This window comes from Psittacula echo (assembly GCF_963264785.1).
Source record: "Psittacula echo genome assembly, chromosome: 1".
In the NCBI taxonomy this organism is placed as follows: domain Eukaryota; kingdom Metazoa; phylum Chordata; class Aves; order Psittaciformes; family Psittacidae; genus Psittacula; species Psittacula echo.
In genome coordinates this window covers 116,247,187-116,267,249 of record NC_137735.1, presented here as the reverse complement: position 1 = coordinate 116,267,249, position 20,063 = coordinate 116,247,187, and the positions used below count along the sequence as shown (strand labels likewise).

General features: G+C 41.3%; 2 protein-coding genes across 5 annotated transcripts in view; both read right to left on the bottom strand.

Moving 5' to 3' along the window:
* Window positions 1–2,168: 2,168 nt before the first annotated feature.
* NDUFA12 (NADH:ubiquinone oxidoreductase subunit A12) lies at window positions 2,169–13,075 on the bottom strand. The gene is made up of 4 exons (XM_080620129.1): window positions 12,725–13,075; window positions 10,341–10,423; window positions 9,306–9,393; window positions 2,169–2,433 (listed from the first exon to the last, which is right to left on the bottom strand). Exons 1-4 carry the CDS (start codon window positions 12,811–12,813, stop codon window positions 2,253–2,255), a joined length of 441 nt encoding a protein of 146 aa, XP_080476255.1. The 5' UTR covers window positions 12,814–13,075; the 3' UTR covers window positions 2,169–2,252.
* A 5,540-nt stretch (window positions 13,076–18,615) lies between these two features.
* Window positions 18,616–20,063, bottom strand: part of NR2C1 (nuclear receptor subfamily 2 group C member 1) — a 56,835-nt gene continuing 55,387 nt past the window's right edge. For all 4 annotated transcript variants that reach the window (XM_080637946.1, XM_080637950.1, XM_080637945.1 and 1 more), the window contains one exon: window positions 18,616–19,593. The gene's annotated coding sequence lies outside the window, so the exon portion shown is untranslated. The remainder of the gene's footprint in view (window positions 19,594–20,063) is intronic.

Below are 20,063 nucleotides of genomic sequence, written 5' to 3'. Positions count from 1 at the left end.
AAAAGACTGAATCGCAGAAACGTTTACAGAGAGCCCTGTTGGAAGACCACTGATTTTTCTGCATATGTTTTATGTCCTGTAAATGCCTTATGCAGTCTACCTTGGAGAAGCAATATTAGAGGAGATGTCAGTGAAATTCTGTGTGTTTAAAACTCAGCATTTGTGGTTCCTGCTGATTAAAGCAGGATGAGCTGGTTTCTGTCCTTTCCAGAAACTGGATTGCTGGTATTTTCCAAACCGAGGCCTAGGCTTGCTTCAGCCCAGTGGGGCAGGAGGATGAGCCCATTCTCCTGCTTTTCTGTGCAGTATTCTTGCACACAAAGCTGTTCACTCCCTCAGCGTTTCTGTTCCAGCTGACAAAATGACAAACCAGATCTGAAGCTTCTCTCTTCAGTACAGGAGGTGTAGGAAGAGTTACTACATCCCTGTCTATCTCCTGAACAGAGGCTCATTCCCAACTGTACCTCCTGATGCGTGTTCACGCTGCAATCCAAAAAATACGCAGGATAAATGAAGAGGAATGAAATAGGTAGAAAACACATTAAAAAGGTAGAGGCTGAAACTAGTAAGAGTTAATTGCTCTACCCAGGTTTGTTCTCACAGGGTTTGTACAGATGAGTGTTAGTAATGAAGCTCTTCAGCAGCACTGGGGCAAACTTGTTCTTAAGGTCAAATAATCTATCAAGATGAAAATGTTGAAAGAGTCCTTTCCACGTCTGCTGCTCAGTATCGCTCAAATTGCTTTTCAGCCACGCTTGATGCTTTTGTTGCCTTAAAGTAAATTAAACATTATCCTTTTTTAATTAGGTAGGTTAGGAGATCTCAGTAAGTGCTACTTCCCTATCTCAGTAATTTAAAGACTAGTTTAAAGCAATTAAAGCTAATAAACCCACCTTTAAGTAATGAATTAATGCAGAATTTGATTTAATAAGGGAGCACAGGGGCAGCCCCTGTGAGGAAAGGCTGGGGCTGCCTCATGCTGGACGCAGCTGGTTCCAACTGACCCACCACAGGGCATAGCTGAGCCCTGCAGACAAGATGGCGGCACCTCTGGGAAAGAGTGCTTAAGGAAGAACAGAACCATCACGCATTACATTTTTTTGCCTCTGTTTCTCACTCTGCAAATCTATTTAATTGGCAATAAATGAAAGTGTCTTTTGGTCATTATGGTAACTGGCAAGCAGTCTCCACAACATTATCTCAACCCATGAGCTTTCTATTTTCTCCCCCATCCAGCTGAGGTGGTGGCGTGAGCGGAGGGGCTGGGTGGGCATCCCACCTCCATCAGCTATCTATAGATTAGGTTATCAGATATGGGAGGCCTTGTGGGAAGGGCAGCTCTGCTAAAAAATACCAGCAGGCTGGAACAGGAACCAACCAGCTGCAAGAAAAGAGTCACAGCCCCAAACAGCTCTCAAATGTGAACTTGCAACTGCACAGTTTTGAAAATAGGTTCTGGTACATTTTACTTCTCCACCTCCCCAAAAAAATGACTTTCAGAACTTCCAAAGACCTTTAAGGTCTTGTCACAACAAGGCAAATAGCCCATTCCCAAACCTTTGCGAGACTAACTACTAATGAACCTCAGTGACACAGAAGCAACCAAAAAAGGTATTCGTGACAGGGGGCCTTCTGCATATGGCCAAGTTCCTCTAAGGGGTGAGATGTCACTTGATTACTATAGCCTTACAAGTTTTTGTATTATGACTGATATCATATTGTAATACAGCAATGCATGCTGTACATGTACTTTGTACTCATGTACAAAGATTTTATGAATAAAAACTGTAATCCTTGATCGGCTGTATTATTCTAACTTGTCTTATAAATATTTAAAGAGATGACTTCCTAAAATAGTACATGAATAGTACATTGTTTGCCATGCAGAAACTATAATAGGATAAATGTTAAATATGAGAATCCTGTATTTCAAGTTTATATTTGTATTCTGTTGAATGGTACAAATGTGAGGAGTGACTCACAGGAATGATTATCATGCTAAAAAGAGTTTGGGAGCTGCTTACATGAAGACAAGAGCCACTGACAATACAACAAAAGCCCGATATCTTAATGAGATTAAGACTTGTCATGTATTCTGTCCTCTACCTCTTCCAAATGTTTTCCCACTCATTTCCCCCTCTATTCAATATGCTAAATTAAAGCTGTTGTAGAAGGCTTTTATTCGGAATAAAACCAGTGAAAATACAATTTATGCTGAAAGCCAAAGCTGAGGCAAGTCACGTTTTTTGCTGTTATTTGCTAGCCATTGTAGGTGGGACCCACTCTTGTATCTTCTTGCGAGTAGTGGAGTAAGGTACGTACTGTCCGGGAGTGCCACTCAGATTGAATTTATGGTTCTCCCAGATAAATTTCCGAGCAACTGGTGGATGAGTAGTTGGAGGGTCATCCGTCATTGAGTGAAGCCAGCGATGCCTGAAGAGGAAAAAGACACACTGTCATTAAGGAACATTACATGACCTGTAACAAGCCTTCCTCCCAAGGGTTCTTCTCTGGAGACACTAAGGATTTATTTGGGGGGTTAGTGGTAGCATAATTTTAATCTACTAGGACTTTGAATGAGGGCGTGGGATGCCGATTTAAAGTAATTACACAAACATAACTGATAAGTAAGAGTTCTGCTCCTAAGCAACTGAAAGCACACCCAAGTTTGAATTTCCCGTTCCTTTGTAATGCTCAGTATTTGAGCAGACTATTTAATTGTTACCTGTTTGTATGGCCTTAACCAGCCAGCCAGGTCAAAATGACAAAACCACAAGGTCTTGTTTCATTGTCTAGGGTTTTTTTTTTTGTTGGGTTTTAGGTTTTTGTTTTGGTTTGGTTTTAATTACCAGAAGACTATGCTGCACAACAACTTCAGTACCAACTCCAAAGCATTCACGAAGTTACCACTTGGGATATGAATTAATGGTGCAGGTTCACCTACAACAATCAATCACCTAAATGTTTACTGAGTGCACAATGAAATGATTAATACCAATCAGGAATGGAGTAACTACCAAGTGATTACAGTGATTATCCTTTACCTAGGAACTAAATGCCAATCCTTCCTTGTGCAAACAACATTAATGATCAAGCAAAGTACTTTCCATAACAATTTACTGAAACACTATAGCAGGGATCAACTGAATTGGTTTCATCCCATTTCTATTACAGTGCCCAAAGCAACTTTCAAACCTGAATAATTATCTGCCAGTTCTTCATTCTGCATGCACAGTTGACAGAAGTGAGGTTATGACTTTTTTTGCAAGCTTATGTAGTTTTTTACTGTGGTAGAATTAAAGAGGCTTCTGCTAATCAGCTTTTGTCAAAGACTCGACCTAAAAATAAGTCTTCTATTTCAGTTATTATTAGAAAGCCTAAAAATTGCATCTTCAGCCTTCAGCAACAAATCTGGCACACTTCATTGATACAGCAAAATAAAACCTCAATAAAAGTAGTGAGAAACAGACAGACAAGTATATTCTAAATCTGAAGAGCTCTACAGAAGGTTGATTATCTTTCCAGTCAAATAGCTACTAGACATTTATTTCAGAAAAGCTAAAAATCACAACTTTGGATATAACTTTAGTACCAAATCTCACTTTAAAAAATGTCAGACACATGTTCATTTTCTAGAAGTAAAAAAACCAAACAAAAACCCAAAACGAAAGCCACAAGTTGTAAGACTAAGAAGGACTGTCAGGAAACTGGCTTGAATACAAAACCAGATGCAACTATAAAATCCTTTAAAAGTAAGAAAACCCAACTTGTTGAGGTAAAGAAGGGCCCCTCATGGGAAAAATCATCCACTTAGGAGTTTGGAAGTTATATATATATTAAGTGGCAACATGAATGGGAAGTGGATCTCTCTCTTCTCCCCCCCCACTCTCCTTCATAAGTCTGGTATCATTTGGAGTACACATTTCCACTACTTCTATTATAAAAAATTCGGGGTAATGATTTCTGTCAGGAAGAAGGCGCCCTCATAGCATTACAAATCACGATGTGGTCTGAGGATACAGGATAAGGCCTTGCTTGATTTTAAACCTGGTATTACCGTGGGTGATGACGGGACAGAAATAGTTAATGAAATGGATCCAGGCTATCATCCTGATAGCCTAGCCTTCCTGATAGCTGAAGTCTTGGGAACAGTAAAGAAAACACCAGGTGTTAATGCCCTGGTAGGGCCTAAGCCTTGGGAACAGTAAAGAGAACAATGAAGTGTCAAGATCAGTTAGCAAAACAAAGCAGGTGGTTTCAAGATAAAGCAGGATGTGTAACTCAAAGACAGACCAAACGATGTAAGTATTTGTAACCCTTAGTAGTTTTGCTGAATCAGGATGAGAAGGAAGTAAGCGAGTGGAAAGTTACTGCTTAGCACTTAGTGGACTATAAAACAGATGCAAGACGCGCAATAAAGGTCTTCAGATTTCACCAGAACTGGAATCTGTCTTTGATACACCACATACTACCAGCCTCTGAAATGCCCTGGCCACATTATACAAAGCTCTGACCTTAGGTGAACTCCCTCTCCCAGTTCACACCCATAAGAATTGTGTACTAGTGCACTTCACATCACCTGAGATATCATGCCTCCTGTGAGGAGCATCAATGTTGGCAGAAACAAGAGTTTCAGGGCTTAAGCCTGGTCACGATTCCCCTCAGAAGCCCAGCTGGTTATTTACAAAAGCATTTTGGTTTGCACAGAATGTGTTGTCTCAAACAAAAGCTCTCACTCTCCACTTAAGTAAAAATATGTAAAATCTGAAAACTTCATTTTGGGAAGACTTTCCCCTTGACAACCTTCCTCAAAGAGTCCTTTGAAGCTCTGATGTCTCATAGACTCTGTTCTCAGATGCTCAAGAAAAGCTTTTAATGCACTAGATTGAACAGCATGAATAAAGAGATTTGACATCTTGCAGATGGCCAGATTTCCATATAAATTCTCCCTATAAATCCATGCACGGAAAAAAAGGATTCAAAAGCAATTAATGACTTAAAACCTACAAAAAAGCAGACAACTTACACAGAGCAAAGAAAATCAGGAGGATAGCAGAAGCTCTGAAGAGACTGAAGCAGCTTCCTGAACCACAGAACAGAGTCACTGCCAAGGAGACTGAGGCTAACAAAGTCGCTGGCCTTTTCCTTGGGTAGATAGATGACAGTATCGTCAAATGCTCTCAAGACTCCATGAGAATTTTCCCCCAAGTCTTAAACAAATATTTAAAAGCAAGGAAGTTTCAAACTGAAGCTACAAGGGAATGGAGCCAATTATATGATGTACAAGCTGTCAAACAAGAACTGATGCTACACAGACTCTGTAGCTATTACCATATGTGAATCTGCAAGGTTCAGGCACCATCTACGTAAGTTCAGGCTGTTTGCCAAGTGGTTGGCATCCACTTTTTTCAACAAGTTAACCATGCTGCAGTAAGACACAAGAGAAGTGAAGATGTGTGTTACGGTCAAAGGGCAGAGAAGAATGGGAAGAGAAGGAAAAAGGGACAAGAAACATGGTTTTATTTGTTTGCACATGGGAGATTCACTTTGATTTCTCACGCATGCTGCCACAAGATACCATTGCATAGTAATGAGACAGCATCCCATTTACCTGAAACCATACAGTAGCATTTAATTTAGCTATAAACCCCACAAATTTATTGTGAAGCTACTAAAAGGGCAGAATTTTACCCCCCTCCTTTTCTGCTCAATCTTTTTGTTTGTTTTCCTTGGAGGCAGACTTTAAGAGCAGCAGCTTTACAGGAGATTAGCACATTTCTTTACATTTCTTAGTATATTGGCACTTGTAAGTCTGAGATGCTACATTCCTTCCTCCTTCAGCTGTCTAATTAAAGAAGATGTAGGTTATTAAACCGAAGTTGAATGTTAACTATTCCATCGTATGAAGTTAGCACCCCTGAGGCTCCTTCCAAACATGTCAGATTTGCACCATAAGGAATTAAACATCAAAGTAGAGGACAGACATTATACACAGGACAGTGCTGGCAAAATGAAGTGCTCCTGCAAAAGGAGGAGACCCTTCTCAAATTACAGTTCTTCTTACATTGGGCATAATATATTGAAAGAGCAAATTATTTTTAACGCATTTGTTTACATAAACCAGTTGTCAACCTGTTCTTCAAAGTATCCGGCCAAAACACAAACAAACTTACATTAAACCAGGTAAATGGTAAACGGATAGTGGGCGGAGAGCCATGAAAAGACTCTGAATACGATGCAAGAGAAGCACAGCTAGAATCTAGGCTATCAGGGCTTTACTTGCATGGACTTTGGACTCTCCAAAGGAAGCCTTACTTCATAACATAGCCTCACCAAAAGTGGAATATTGGTTTCCAAGTTTCACATCCCCCCCAAGTAGACTCAAGCTGAACCTCCTAGAATCTTTGAAAAGAAAACACAGAGTAACAAGGAGTTAAATAACACAACTAAATCAGAATAAACCACAAGCCTACATATTCCTGTATGGCAATGTTTTTTAAAAAAGCAAGTCTCGATTCCCTGTATAGTAGACATATGTCAAAACAACTCTTCTGATTTCCTTCAGACTGTGATTTCAGTACATCCCTTGTCAGGAGACATTACATCAATTATTTCAGAATGCCGAAAATACTCAGTGGTTCCTAAAAATGCTACTACAGTATGTTATTACATGAGATGTTTTTTCTTGCTGCTTTTTCCTTTTCTCTAGTATCTGACAAAAGCTAAAGGGTAGCTAAATGAATTCGCATTTTATTTTCCCAGACAGTTGTTTTCAGAACTTTTCACTACTCCAAAATGCTTTTTCCCAATTCATCACACATGGTAAGGTCCATCTGACTCTATTTCAACAATCATTCATATTCTATAAGCCTGAAAGTACACAACTGTCCACAAAACTATTCTTCAGGATGCACAGAACATGCAAAGAAGAAAGGGATTGTTTTTCCTGCATATCTGCTAGTGTTTTCTATTCCTCCCAAGAAAATAGTGTAATCAGTAAGATGATCCGTAGTGTGATCCTACATACAGCACGATTTCTATAAAAATCATTACAAACCAGTGAGCATTACTATTTAAAAAAGAAAAATCAGAAATCTCCAGGTTAGCCCTGGTCAGTTCATTTAAAAATGCCATCTTTAGGCATGACAGTTCCAAAATCGTTTCTGAAAGTAACACCAGCATAAACAATAGTAAAACCTGCTTCCACCCGCAGAGAATACAACAACATACCCACAAAATGCTCTGCTTAGCTGAATTAACTAAAACCCAGAGTGAAAAATCAGCATTTAGAAGAAGTATTCAGATCACAACCCAGCTGTTACAACAGTACTTCCCATGCTTCCCAGCTGACCCAAGGATGCCAAGCTTTTCATCTGTTGAAGGCAGGGTTACTGCTTTAAGAGCTAAACATTTTTTACAACTGACAGGACAGGTACTATTATACTAGAGACCAAATTCATCTCTTTTCAAATAGAAGTAATTTCACACAACCTAATTTATTTCTAAGACACTTCTGGGTCCAGTAAACCCATTCAATTCCCTCTGTAGCTGCACAACCCCAATGCTGACATGGACGGAAACTTGTACAATACATTAACAATACATAGTCTCAGTTCAGAAGTTTATGCCTCTTCAAAAATTTAAGATGGTGTACCATCAGATGAAAAATAAATAAGAGTCTTAAAAACTAGCATTTATTCCCACTCAAAATTTTTCTATTTTTAAAGATGCATCTAACAGTATAAAATTAAATGCCGGTGATTTATGTGTCACAAAGCTAGGACTCCTACGTAAGAATAAACATCTAGGGTTGCCATGGGACATAAAATTTACCAGCGATAGAAAAGTACCCCAAAAACTGAACAGTACTGCACAACAAAGTTTCCTGAGAAAATACCTCGGGAGACAGGACTGTTTACCCTTTTGTGCCTCACTGCACTGACCAGTCTTGAAAATAACTAGATTTTTACTGTTTCTTCTAGGGCAATCTTTCCCACATTGACAGAAAAACAATTTTTATTACCTCACTAATTTATGTGATCTAAACAAGCTACTTGATCCTAGAAACACCACTTTGATACTCAGAAAGAAACCCTTTACTGAGGTTTTTAAGAACACAATAAACAACACATAAGCACAAGCAAAGAAAAGAGAAAACAACAAAAAAGGGTGATTCAAAATAAGGAACATCTTGAAAACTGGCACAATCTAATAGTGCAAGGATAAAAACAACAATTACGCAGGTAACAAGGAACAGCTCAGCACTGGCATGAACATGCTCGTTTTGGAGATTCTGATGCCACTTCTAAAAAACAATGCCATTAAGCTTTTACTGGAGAAGACAGAAAAAAGCATTCACTGCATTAAATCTAATTTTAATGCTGGGAGAATCTGAAGCAAAATTGCCTACCTAGACAATCTACCCACACGTTTCTCAAATGTTCTAATGACAGCCACAATTTAGGAGTTTAGATAATCAATCTCAGCCTTGCACAGAACATCTATCACAGGAACAATAAAAGCCAGTGTTCACCAATGCTCAGTCTACCCAAGCACCTCTAACTTCATACCATCTTTCACTGCTTTGTGGCTGAAGTGCCCAAGAATCAGGTGGCGATCGGCCTTGCTAGCATATACTGTTACTTTATTTGGGGTGTGTTCTTCCTGAGTTATTTAGGAAGACAAAAAAAGTACTAACAGCTGTGTGGCCAGAGATCTTCTGGAACTCGATGTTGTACTTATTACTGAAAGACAGGAACAGAAAATAAAACCTGAAGAAAAAATATAGTCAAGTAGTAGTCAACATACTGAGCTGAGTACCCTGGCCCTCTGCTGTTCATCATCTTGTAGAGTATCAAGGTATATCCACTGAAACAATTACGCTGTTAATTGCTGCGGAATAAGGAATGTTGTTCCATCACTGCCTTACCTTCTTTGGGTTCTTGTCTCGAATGGATAATTTAAAGTATTTTTTTCTCCCTCAGGCTGCTCAACGCTACCGTAGGCTTTCCCAAACCAGTAAGATGGAATCACAATAAGGAAAATTGGAAGACTGGCTTCACCTGCACAATCTGTCTGGCAAAATCTTCTTCTCATTCCAAGAAGCAGTGAGTGTGACAGTGGGCAATATAACATTATGAATGTGGATTAAAATTAAAAGTAACCAGTCTCAAATCTTCTGGCCATGTATAAGATAGCTGCACCCAAGAAAACTTTATAATTTTTTTTAACTTTCTGCTTTGTAATACAAGAAAATATACAAGCAATTGTGGTGTCTGGCCACATTATTAAGCTAAATGGCTTACCATTCGGGTGGCACCATGCTTCCATCAACTTCCCAAAATGTGTTTTTGCCATTCATTTCCTCAGTATAGATGACCCATCTGTGGCGACCTTAAATAAACAAACAAGAATACTTTATCAGCTCAAAAAACCAAATTGTTTTCACATAAAGAACAAGGAAAAGTATTTTCACAAAAAGTATCAACCATTATGGGCACTTACTTCAAAGTTTACAGCTTTTATTTTTCTAAGTCTTTCGTATTTCCACTGTTACTGTATTTTGATATGGCTGTATTTAATGCCCCCATGAGGAAACAAGTATTAGCTATTTTGTAAGTAATGAGAAGTAGGAACTTAAGAAAATTTTCAGGCAGAGAAACAGTTTTTTGGGAGGAGTCTTTTCCAAAAGGAAATTGTCATTAGTAGCTGAAGATTAAACTAAGTTTCAGCTATATAAAACTACCAAGCAATGTTTGCCAGCAGCTGCTTTCCTCAGGTACCCTACAAGTTAACCTACAGCAGGCAGAGCTTGGCCTACCCAGCATGTCATGTCAATTGCTCACTCATCACCTTCCACCTTTGTTGTTTTGTGCTACCTTTTTAAGTACTCTACAAATGTTATTTAAAATCCTATTACTTAAAGTAACAGGAAGTTTAAACTAATCTGTGTCTCTGCCATGAAATGCTCACACAAGTATAGCTGCAAGGCAGTTTCAAAGGCATTTCTCTCTCTTCCCCCACCTTTTAAGCTACCAGCTTTTAGGTTAGGGACCAAATTCAGCCCTCAATCACATTATTGTATAGGCATACCTATATGGAAAGCATCTGACTGGCTTACATTTGTCCTATATTTCAGATTGACTATGTTGGCAAAGGAACTGGGAGAAGCAACGGAGAGACAGAAGATGTCAAAGCATTTCTTGCCCCCTCTTTAAGACTTACACAAGTCAAGTGCGAGGAAGTCAGGCAGACAGCACGTTTTATTTCACTAACAGAAACTACACAGGCTATACAAATTTGGACAGTCAGTCAGGAGGTGTTCACACTAGTACACATACCAAAGAAGTTTCTTTTGTCTTCATAGTATCTGTTTCCGTATTTATCAGTTCCTACCAGTGTACCAGTCTTCAAATCATTGACCCTGTGAATTCCCAAAACAACACTTTCAATTGACACCATGTTAGAATTAAGTTGTGATAGAGGTTTCTTAGGGGTTGGTAGAAATCTGTAATGAAAACTCTTAAACACACATATATAAAGGTATTCAAAAAACTATGCAAGCTTATGGATGGCAAAACATAATCACAAATTCTGTAACTAATGCCAGCATGCATTTACTGTGCACTCCACTGACAGGATAATAAAAGTTATACAAAAAGGCCTTTGGGGGTTATTATTTATTTAAAAGCTCTTCATAGTGGAAGACAAAGCGACTCTGTAATATAGCACAATGTGACACCCACAAAACCTTAAATGCTGTGGAAGGGATTCCCAGAGACACACATTAATACACTTGGTTGAAGATGTTACCATCCTTCTGAACTACTTGAAGGTGATGTACCTGGAGACTAGTAAGACCTGCAGCACGATGTGCATAATGCAAGGAGAACATCTGGATATCACAAGGCAATAACAAGCTGTCAATGAGGTGACACTGAGGGGAAAAAAACCCAAAGCTGACCCTAGGCTGTACCAGGTGAACTGAGCTGTCTCCAGTGAACAAAACTAGTACTAAAGCCACTGCATGAAAATACTGATGAGGCCTGACCAGCAACTGTGTAAAATGTTAGGTTTAACTGTTCAAAACGGATCAATTTAAACTGCAAGGAAAGAGGGCTATCATGATGACTGGAAAAAAAGGCTTCATGAAGGCTCAGAAAGCTTGCCTTGTTTATTCTAGTGTAAGACAGACCTTGATAAATAGCAGAGAACCTCACCTTTGCATATCCTCCCCATCCCATACTCTTTCTTGACTTCCCACTAGTGATTAAAACCAGGCTTTTTGGCTATGTGGTCAGGCCTACAACATTCACTGGACCCTGAAGAAATGTTTGATTACTTTTCCAAGGCCAGCTACAAAGATAACAGATTACTGACACTGCCAAATTCGGACCATGTACCATTCAGACTTAGTAAATGTGTAGCTCCTCCTGTCTGGGAGGAGCTTCAAGAACAGCTACCACAATTCAAAACACAATGCAAAATACTATTCACAAGGTCGAGATGTGAGCAGGTAATAAAAACAGGATAAAGTTTAATGTGGATGAGCGTGAAGTTTTGTGCCTGGGGGGCAAAGTACACAGACATGGCTGGAAATAAAGGCTACAACTAATTCTGCAAGAAGATTCCACTGGAGCTAGAGGGCATCCAAAGCTGAGCACAGGTCAGCGGTGACCTGTATCACAGTATCACCTTGTGGTTTGGGTCCTACAAGACGCAGGGGGTGTCTTGTGGAAATGGTCATCAACAGCACATAAGGGATTTAATTCAGTGATGCTGTCAGCGTGGGTCCCTGTACAGGTTAGTCGAATCACCCTCCAATACAGTGGGCTGTTCAGTATGGTTCCCACAGTGGGACACTGACAGGCTGGTCGGACACAAGGGTCTCGTCCTTCTTAGGACACTGACAGGCTGGTCAAATATAAAGTGTTCAAGGAAACCTCCCTTATAATGTTACAGTATGGTCTGAGCCATAGGGATTAGGAAGTATTGCTTTTGATTCTGTTGGTATTCGACTTATTGTATGGCTTGTTACTGTAATGATTTTGGTCTCGTGACCTGTTGCCAAAGAGGCAGATGTACAGTTTGAAGTGTTAAAGAATTACAGCGCCTGAAGCAGGTGAGTTAGTTCCTTGTTTTACACAGCAGGATTTCAGCAGCAGCACATGCACAGAAACACAGAAGGTGGCTGCAGCAGAGCTGAGCGTCGGCACGGTGGACACGGCTGTGGCAACAAAGCTAAAAAGATCTGAGGCTGGACTGCTAGAGGCTAAGAGACGAAACCTCCCAGGGCAGTACTGACAGCGCAGCATCCAGGAACCCACCAAGCTGCCTAAAGATGAGAGGACAACGGCCGGGGCCTGGCTGGAGAACGCTCTGACCACAGTATCCGCGGCCGACGGGGGCTGAGGGCTGCGAACCGTGCCGCACCGCCCCAGCACACCGCCGCTCGGCCCGCAAGGTCCGCCGCGGCCTCCTCCTGCGGCCTGCCCAGCGCCGCGCACCGCCAGGAGGGAGCAAAGCCCAGAGCCGCCCCGGCGCTGCGGTGAGCGGCGGCGAGGGCCGCCCCGTGCCGGCCCCTCACCCCCGCCGACCCCAGTTTGTGAGGGGCAGGGCGCTCGGCGCCCGCCCCATCTACCCGTCAAGGTGACCCCGCGGTGCGGCGACGTGGGAGCCCCCCGCCGCCTGTGCCAGGCGCGCCGGACGCTGGGCGCCCCGTTACCTCAGCAGCTGCCACATGGCACCGCGGACGCCCCCGTGGCCGCTGAGATGCTTCATCGCCCTCTTCAGCAGCTGCACATACTCCGCCATCTTGGAGCGGTGCCGCCCGCTCCCGGCACCGCCGCCGTCCCGGCCTGGGGCTGCCCCGCCTCCCGCCGGGACAGCACCTCCTCGTCCTCCGAGCGCCGGAGCGGGGACCGCAAGGTGGAGTCGCTATCTCGCCGTCCGTCTTTTGTTTGGTGGTTGCCGACGCTCCCTGGTGAGGCCGTGGCGGTTGGACGCAGCCTCTGAAGCTGTCCGGGAGTGCGTCCGGCTTGGAGCAGGCCCGCCGTGACTCTCCCTGGCCTGGCCTGCCCTGAGACCAGGCAAGGAGGGAGATACACTGCCCTCCAGGCAGCCCGGGTGATGGTCCCTGGCTTTTCCTAACTCTGAGAGGCTATTTAGGAGCGTGTCTCTTATTCACCCTTCTATCTACATCTTGTCCCACTGCCTTCTGGTTCTGCACCAGCAGGAAGAAATACTTTTGATCGCCTTGCTGGGGACATTGGGAGTACTTTACTGCTGTTACTGCAAGGCTGGTCTGGCAGGGTGTGGAAACTACTTCACTGACCTTCACAAGGGCTGAAAATAGATCCATGTTACCTTGTCAGAGCAGGCAGGACTTGGAAGAACACTTGGTGAACAGCTTCCGTGCTGCAGCCGGCACTGGCTGCTCAGTGGAGCCCAGCTGTCTGGAGAGGCCAAGCGGCTGGGTGCTGACACTACTGGAACTGGGGATTTGGGAAGGGACAAAGCAGGAGCCGAAGTGAAATATTAAGTAGGTGGTGTTAAAACTAAAGGAAAATGAGACTGTGAAAAAGGTCTGCCAGCCAAAGTCACAGTGTGGAAATATAATACCCATGTTAATGTAAAGTCCGGTGTCTGAGTTTCCTGTTCCAACAGTTTTTAATTTAAACACAAGTGATTTTGTGTTCAGACACAAGCCCTGCTGATGTGGTGTGCTGTGCTGTAACCACAGCATCTGTTTTGTGGCAAGTCTCAGGCTTCAGTACACTTGTGGCAGGTTATTTACATTTTCTTAATTAAAACTCTTAGAAAATTTACTAAATATATTAAAATACACTCAGGTAATTGTACATTAGCAAGCAGAAAGCCAGGAACATTTGCAGTCAGAATTAACTTGTTCTGTTGTCCATAACTTCATATATAGAAACCATTATTTTGATATAAATTATTGACAATGGAGTGTAAAATATGACAGAATTAAGTAAATTAAGTCAGCCAGCTTTTGAAGCATTGGATAGGTTCAACTCTTGAACCTATTTCTAAGCCTGTTTCCTTGTTTGTGTAACTGGGGTAATTTTCATTGACTGAGAGTATAATTCCATGAGCATTTTCTCTGCTGGCCATTAAATAATATTAGTTATTTTTCTTCTTCCCAAGAGTGAAAATGATCTGGATCACTTCACTGATCCTCATAGCACCATGGTTCTTAGACTGAGACTACCGTGGAGAATGGGGCATTATGACACAAAGCTGGAAGAAGAGAACTTCTTAATGTGACACTGATCCTACAGAGGGTTTTGTTGAAATTCATTCTTAGTAGCAGGCACATTTTACACCATCTTCAAATTATAGTTTGATATTTCTTTGTACTATTTTTCTCAATTAATGGGGTCAAATGAGATTTCCAGTGGGAATTTCATTAGCTCGTAACTGCTCAAGTCCCATCACATCTACTTAAACTGCTTTTGTTAATGTGTTTGGTCACTGAGGGTGAACAAAGAATCATACTACTGTGCTCAGAATTCTCCCTGAACTCGGTGCAGATGTCATAGTCGAATACAGGGAAGTACAAATGCAAGTATAGCATCTTCCTGAGAATTTACTGGGACATCTTTGGGAAACAGCATTGAAATGCTGTCTCATCACTCAAGTAACTTGAGTTTTATAACTCATGCACCTGTAAGAAATCTTTAATTCCTGGTTTTGGAAATTTAAGACTCTTCAAGGCCTAAAAAACCCTCTCAAGTCTGAACACAAGTTAGTTGCTTCTTTTCTAATGCAGATTCAGAGTGCAACAAGCAAGAATGTCCTTTCCAAATCCATTTCCTCAATGACTCAAAGGATGACATGTGAAAGAGAAGCTGTGGACGTCCCCTCCCTGGAAGTGTTCAAGGCCAGGCTGAACAGGCCCATGGGCAACATGGTCTAGTGGAAGGTGTCCCTGCCCAAGGCAGGGGGCTTGGAACGGGATGATTTTAAGGTCCCTTCCAACCCAAACCGTTCTATGATTCTAAGTACTGAGAAAGGTGAGCTTTTAGAACAGAGGCAGGAGAAAGCCTGCCTTACTTACTTCCAGAAGAAAGCCTGAAGTAAGCTTTTATGGGGAAGAGACTCTTCATGCTTATTTCCAGCTGTCACCATTAGGTAACTCATTACATCATCCAAACTTCATCTTTTACCAGTGCACCTTACATTTTCTCTGCAATGTGTCAGGGGGTTATTAATTTACTTAATGACAAAAACCTTTCAGATTTAAACATGGAAAGAATGGTAGCTCATTTCTCATTTGGGATACTGTTCTGGATTATCTGCACTTTCATTGAAACACCACATTCATTTATAATAGAAGACAGAGACCAAAAAAATTACACTTTTCAATCAGTTCTGGAATAGACCAAAACTCATGATGATTTCACAATTTTAACATTAATAAATTCATTATTTATCCAGTAATAGTTAAAAATGAGATAATTAAAGCTGTATTTCTTTCAAAAGGAAAAAACTGTGTTCCATCATACCCTAACTTCCAACCTAAAACTGCTCCATAATGAATCAAATAATCATACCCAAATATACATTATTGCATGATATAACATGAAGATATTTGATCAGGGTTCATTACAATACATATTTCTATGAAGTGTTTTCAAAAGAAAGAAACTGGTAAATTAAATTTTACAATTACTACATTTTCAAATTCATAGGGCAGAAAGGAGTAAGCATGGAAACAAAAGGTTAATAGCAGCAAAGAGGAGCAAACAGCAAGATATTGCAGCTATCACAAATCCCAGAGACTGAATACAAGTGACAATACTACACTGTGTAATAAAAGTGTAAAAGATCCGCAAACTCTTTGTAATCATATATACACTGGTTTAGGTGTGTCATTCAATCCATATAAAACGTTAAGTAATAGTTATTGCCACTGTTTTCTAGAATAGAAACTTACAGTTCAGTTTAAAAAATACAGCCAAAATAGAATTTACCAATTTAGGCAGCTTTCAAGACATCCACAGTGATTTTGTTTTAATACAACAGCAAGACAATTACAGTGATGTTGTAGTGCTTACACTCAAGTGGCCGTACTAGCAAACTGCCACCGCTGAACAAACCAGACTGGTTTCAAAATGAACAGACTAACTTTCACCCACACTGGAGAACACACAAAGACAGTAACTGTATGGACAGGTAAGGTTGTAACTGCAGAAAGTATTGCAATAAGTGTACTTCTGAAAAGTTTAAAATATAACAATTATTTGCACCAGGAACTTAACCGGTATGAAACAAGCAACCTAAACCCACGGGTTTATGTACAACATACACTTCCATGAAGAATGTTTGAACCAGTAAGCTTATTACGTGTGTACCATCACTCCCATCTTTACAAGACAGGATTCTGAAAAGTGTAAAATTGTTACGCCTTCCATGTGATTTATATGTAAATGATTTTTCTTGCTCTTAACATTGACAAATTTAAAGTTGTGGAAACTAAACTTGTCCTTCTGTTGTCAGACTTTTTATTTTTTGGCTAGTGAATGTGACAGCTTGGTTAAATCTTGATGGGTTTGAAAACTGTCAGACTGCTGAAGATCAGAAAGTTGAAAAATAAATCAAAGATGAAGAGGTCACAAAGATAATGAGATATTTTAATATCCATGATGGAGTGAACTTTAATATTCACATTTTTGTTAGCTGATTAACAACGTTACTCAGCAACAGGAAGGAAACCAGCAATATTAGCCAGCCTTTCATCTAGGAGCAAAGAACATTAATTCATAACGCTAGAAATGACAATAAATTATACAGGTGGTAATGTGAGATCATGTCAGACAAAAAATAGGCGTTGGAAACACTGAAGGTCTGAGATGAAGATAACAATATGCTCCATTTAACTGAGCAGCAGTTATCTTAAAAAAGCAAAACAACAAAACCAGAACTTGTGTTTTGCCTTCCCATGAGCTGTTGCATTATTCTCAGGTGACCGCAGTGCTTAACATCCAGAAATAAGGAAGAAACATGTTCATCCCTGTATTAATTTACCTGTTTTAAAGCTCCCATTCCTGAGAATACCCAGTTATGCCTCATTACTTATCAAAAGCATGAATTTACAGCTTAAGAATGATTAATGATTTTGAAATGATTAATGAAAAATCTTCATAAGCAAAGTGAGTAACATTGAAGCAACAACCTGCAGTATGGGATCCAGCTTCTAGCTCGTCATGAAGACAAGAAAGATTACTTGTCAGGCAGCATAGAGCAGCTGCACCCTACCTTTAAATCAATACTGAACTTAGGATGAAAATTTATTATTATGAAAAAATGTAAGAAAACTTTTTAGATAAAAGGTTACTTACCAGTAGCCAATGCTCTTTGCAATGTGCTGTCTGTGTGCACAGTTGCTTTGTGGAGGTCCAAATGTCAGAGGTATCCAAAATCATTAAATGGGTTTTTTTGCCCAGCAAACACCTGAATTTAAACAACCTGATGGGAAACATGACCAAGGTTCTTGTGCCTTTGAGTTACCACATCCTAGGAAAGTAGTCACGACCCAGCAGTCAGTGGTAATGGCAGGGCACACGTTATTGAAGTAGGCTAACTTGTACACAAACAGACTAGGGCACAGAGAGGAAGCAAGAACGGAAATCCAGAGAAAATAAGGTTCTGAGGTCATGTCAGCCAAAACAGCACTCTGACAAAAAAGAAAAGAAAAAAAAAAAGGCAAAACCCCAGCATACCACCTATGAAAAGCAGCTAAATACCCATCAGGGATTAAAAGAACCTTGCTAGGGTATGCAGAGATGTGGTCAGGAAGGCCAGGGCTCAGCTAGAGCTGAAATTGGCCAAAGATGTCAAGAACAAGAAGAAAGGGTTCTTCAGGTATATATAAGCAGTAAGCACAAGCACAGTGAAGATGCAGACCTGTTGCCTAACAGGGCAGGGAAAATACTCAGTGGTCATGCTGACAAAGGCAGAGGTTCTCAGCATTTTCTTTGCCTCTATCTTTACCAGCAGAGCTGGACCACAGAGCACAGGATCAGATAGCTATGACAATGTGTTGACCCACCAGCAGTGGAGGAAGGACTGGTGTGCAGCCTCCTGCAAGGGCTCAACCCACACAAATCCATGGGCCCAGAAGAAATCCACCCTAAGGTATTGTCTGACACTGGTGCAAGGCCACTGTCTATAATCTTTGGAAAATCTTGGAGATCTGGATATAAGAAAGAATTTGCTTATGCTGAGAACATCCAGTAATGGCAACAACCTCCTCAGGGATGCAGTGGAGTCCCCACCACTGGAAGCTTCCAAGATGTGATTGGACAGAGTGCTAGATGATCTCATCTAGGCTCCCTTTTCCATGAAAGGTTCCACTGGATGATCTTTCCAGCTCCCTTCTAACCTGGACTGCTTTATGATAAAGAGGAATGAGCCAAAGGATTCAGCCACTGAAGACTAACATCTGTAGAAGGACTCGTATTTTCTCAGCTTGTCTCTGAAACTGGACGGTTCCATGCAAGAGGCTGCGTGAGCCGAATCTTTTGACCAGCTGTAAAGCAAGAACTGTGTATGACACCTGAGGCTCAAGTGATTGAGTAAAAGATTTCTGTAACGATGGGAGAGAGATTTGCGCAATGTACTGCATTTAGAAGGGAAACGATTTTATTTCCACCTTACTATTATCTGGGTTACATGAGTCTGGAAAATACTGGAGTAAAACTCTTCCAAGATTATTAGAATGTCTGGGAAACCACTTCCAAAACATTCAGGAATAATGTGCCGTCAGCTTCCTTAAAAAGTTTAACACAGAGGACTGTAAATCTCCCATGCCTCTTAGTGCCAGAAGTGGGTCAAGGACAGCAAAGGGCTAGCAAGTAGGGTTAGAATTTCCAAGGAGAGATGAAGAGTTCTACACCTCCCATCTGCAACTTGGTCCTACTGATGGTAAGCTGGGCCTCTAACCCTTGGGGAGAGAACAAGCACAGCATATCGGCAACAACTCTTTCATATATCCATAAACCCTGCTGATGAGATGCATATCTCCCAAGACCCAATAATCCTCACGTTGCTCTCCAAGGGGACCCAGATGAAGAGCTTGAATCCTGCGTCCTTTGAAAGGTGGAATGTGGGAAGAGCTCAGCAGACACGGCCAGCTCCGACACTGAAGGCAGGTCAGTACTCCAGCAAGTCAGTAAATGCCAGGGCAGAGCAGGGCGGATGGTGCCATCCCATCAGGGGTCCTCCACAGTGAGTGCTTTGCCTGTGGTGTTGGCTGTGACCGATCCTGTAGTAAAGCCTCAAATTACATAGCTTGGGTGGAAGAAGATCCAAACAGCTCAGGCAGTGGAATTGAAAAGAACACAGAAAGTCAGTGTCAGAGGCAGTTCTCCAATTCTTTTTGGCTGGCTGAGGTCCTCAGGTGCTGAGAAAAACTACAGAAGCCTCACCTAGTAGTCTCCTGGTGTTAGGGTGGCCTTGGACCTGCTGGTGCAGAGTGGGCAAAGGCCCCCGTTTAAGATGATCTTTTGGCTGAGCAATTCCTGGTGCCATCATATGTGTGTTGCTGAGGCTCTTCCTCACCCAGTGTTGCTGGAGAAAGAGAAGATTCGTGATAAACAGAACTCAGCCTTGATCCAAGATTTATATAATCCTGAATTCTAGCATCAGAGGTAGACCACTACTTCTACTACGATAATCTTTATTTTAAGCAACGACTATTAAATGTGCTAGGGATGTATAAAGGCTCACTGAAAAATGAAGCAAGAAGCAACTGTATGTCAGTGTTATTTGTCAGTAGACACGTGCCTCAGGATAGAAAAAAAACATCCTTAGATGGAGCTATCAAGTATGTATGATTCAGGCAACATATATGAAGGATCTAGACCCATTTCTAATAAGGACAGGAAAAGCAGCCGAGACCATGCTCGTACAGGGAGGGGCACTGAATTTGACAAACTCATATTTAAACAATAAGCATACAAGATTGGTTGGAAAAGAAAACTGCATAGCCAAAGGCTAACAATATTTGAAAAAATGAAGACATGAACACAAGAGGCATC

Coding starts and splice junctions, on each gene's coding strand:
- NDUFA12 (XM_080620129.1), bottom strand. CDS start 12,813: ATGGCGGAGTATGTGCAGCTGCTGAAGAGGGCGATGAAGCATCTCAGC. Junction 10,424..12,724: donor GCCATGTGGCAGCTGCTGAG/GTAACGGGGCGC, acceptor GGGAATTCACAG/GGTCAATGATTTGAAGACTG. Junction 9,394..10,340: donor AGACAAAAGAAACTTCTTTG/GTATGTGTACTA, acceptor TGTTTATTTAAG/GTCGCCACAGATGGGTCATC.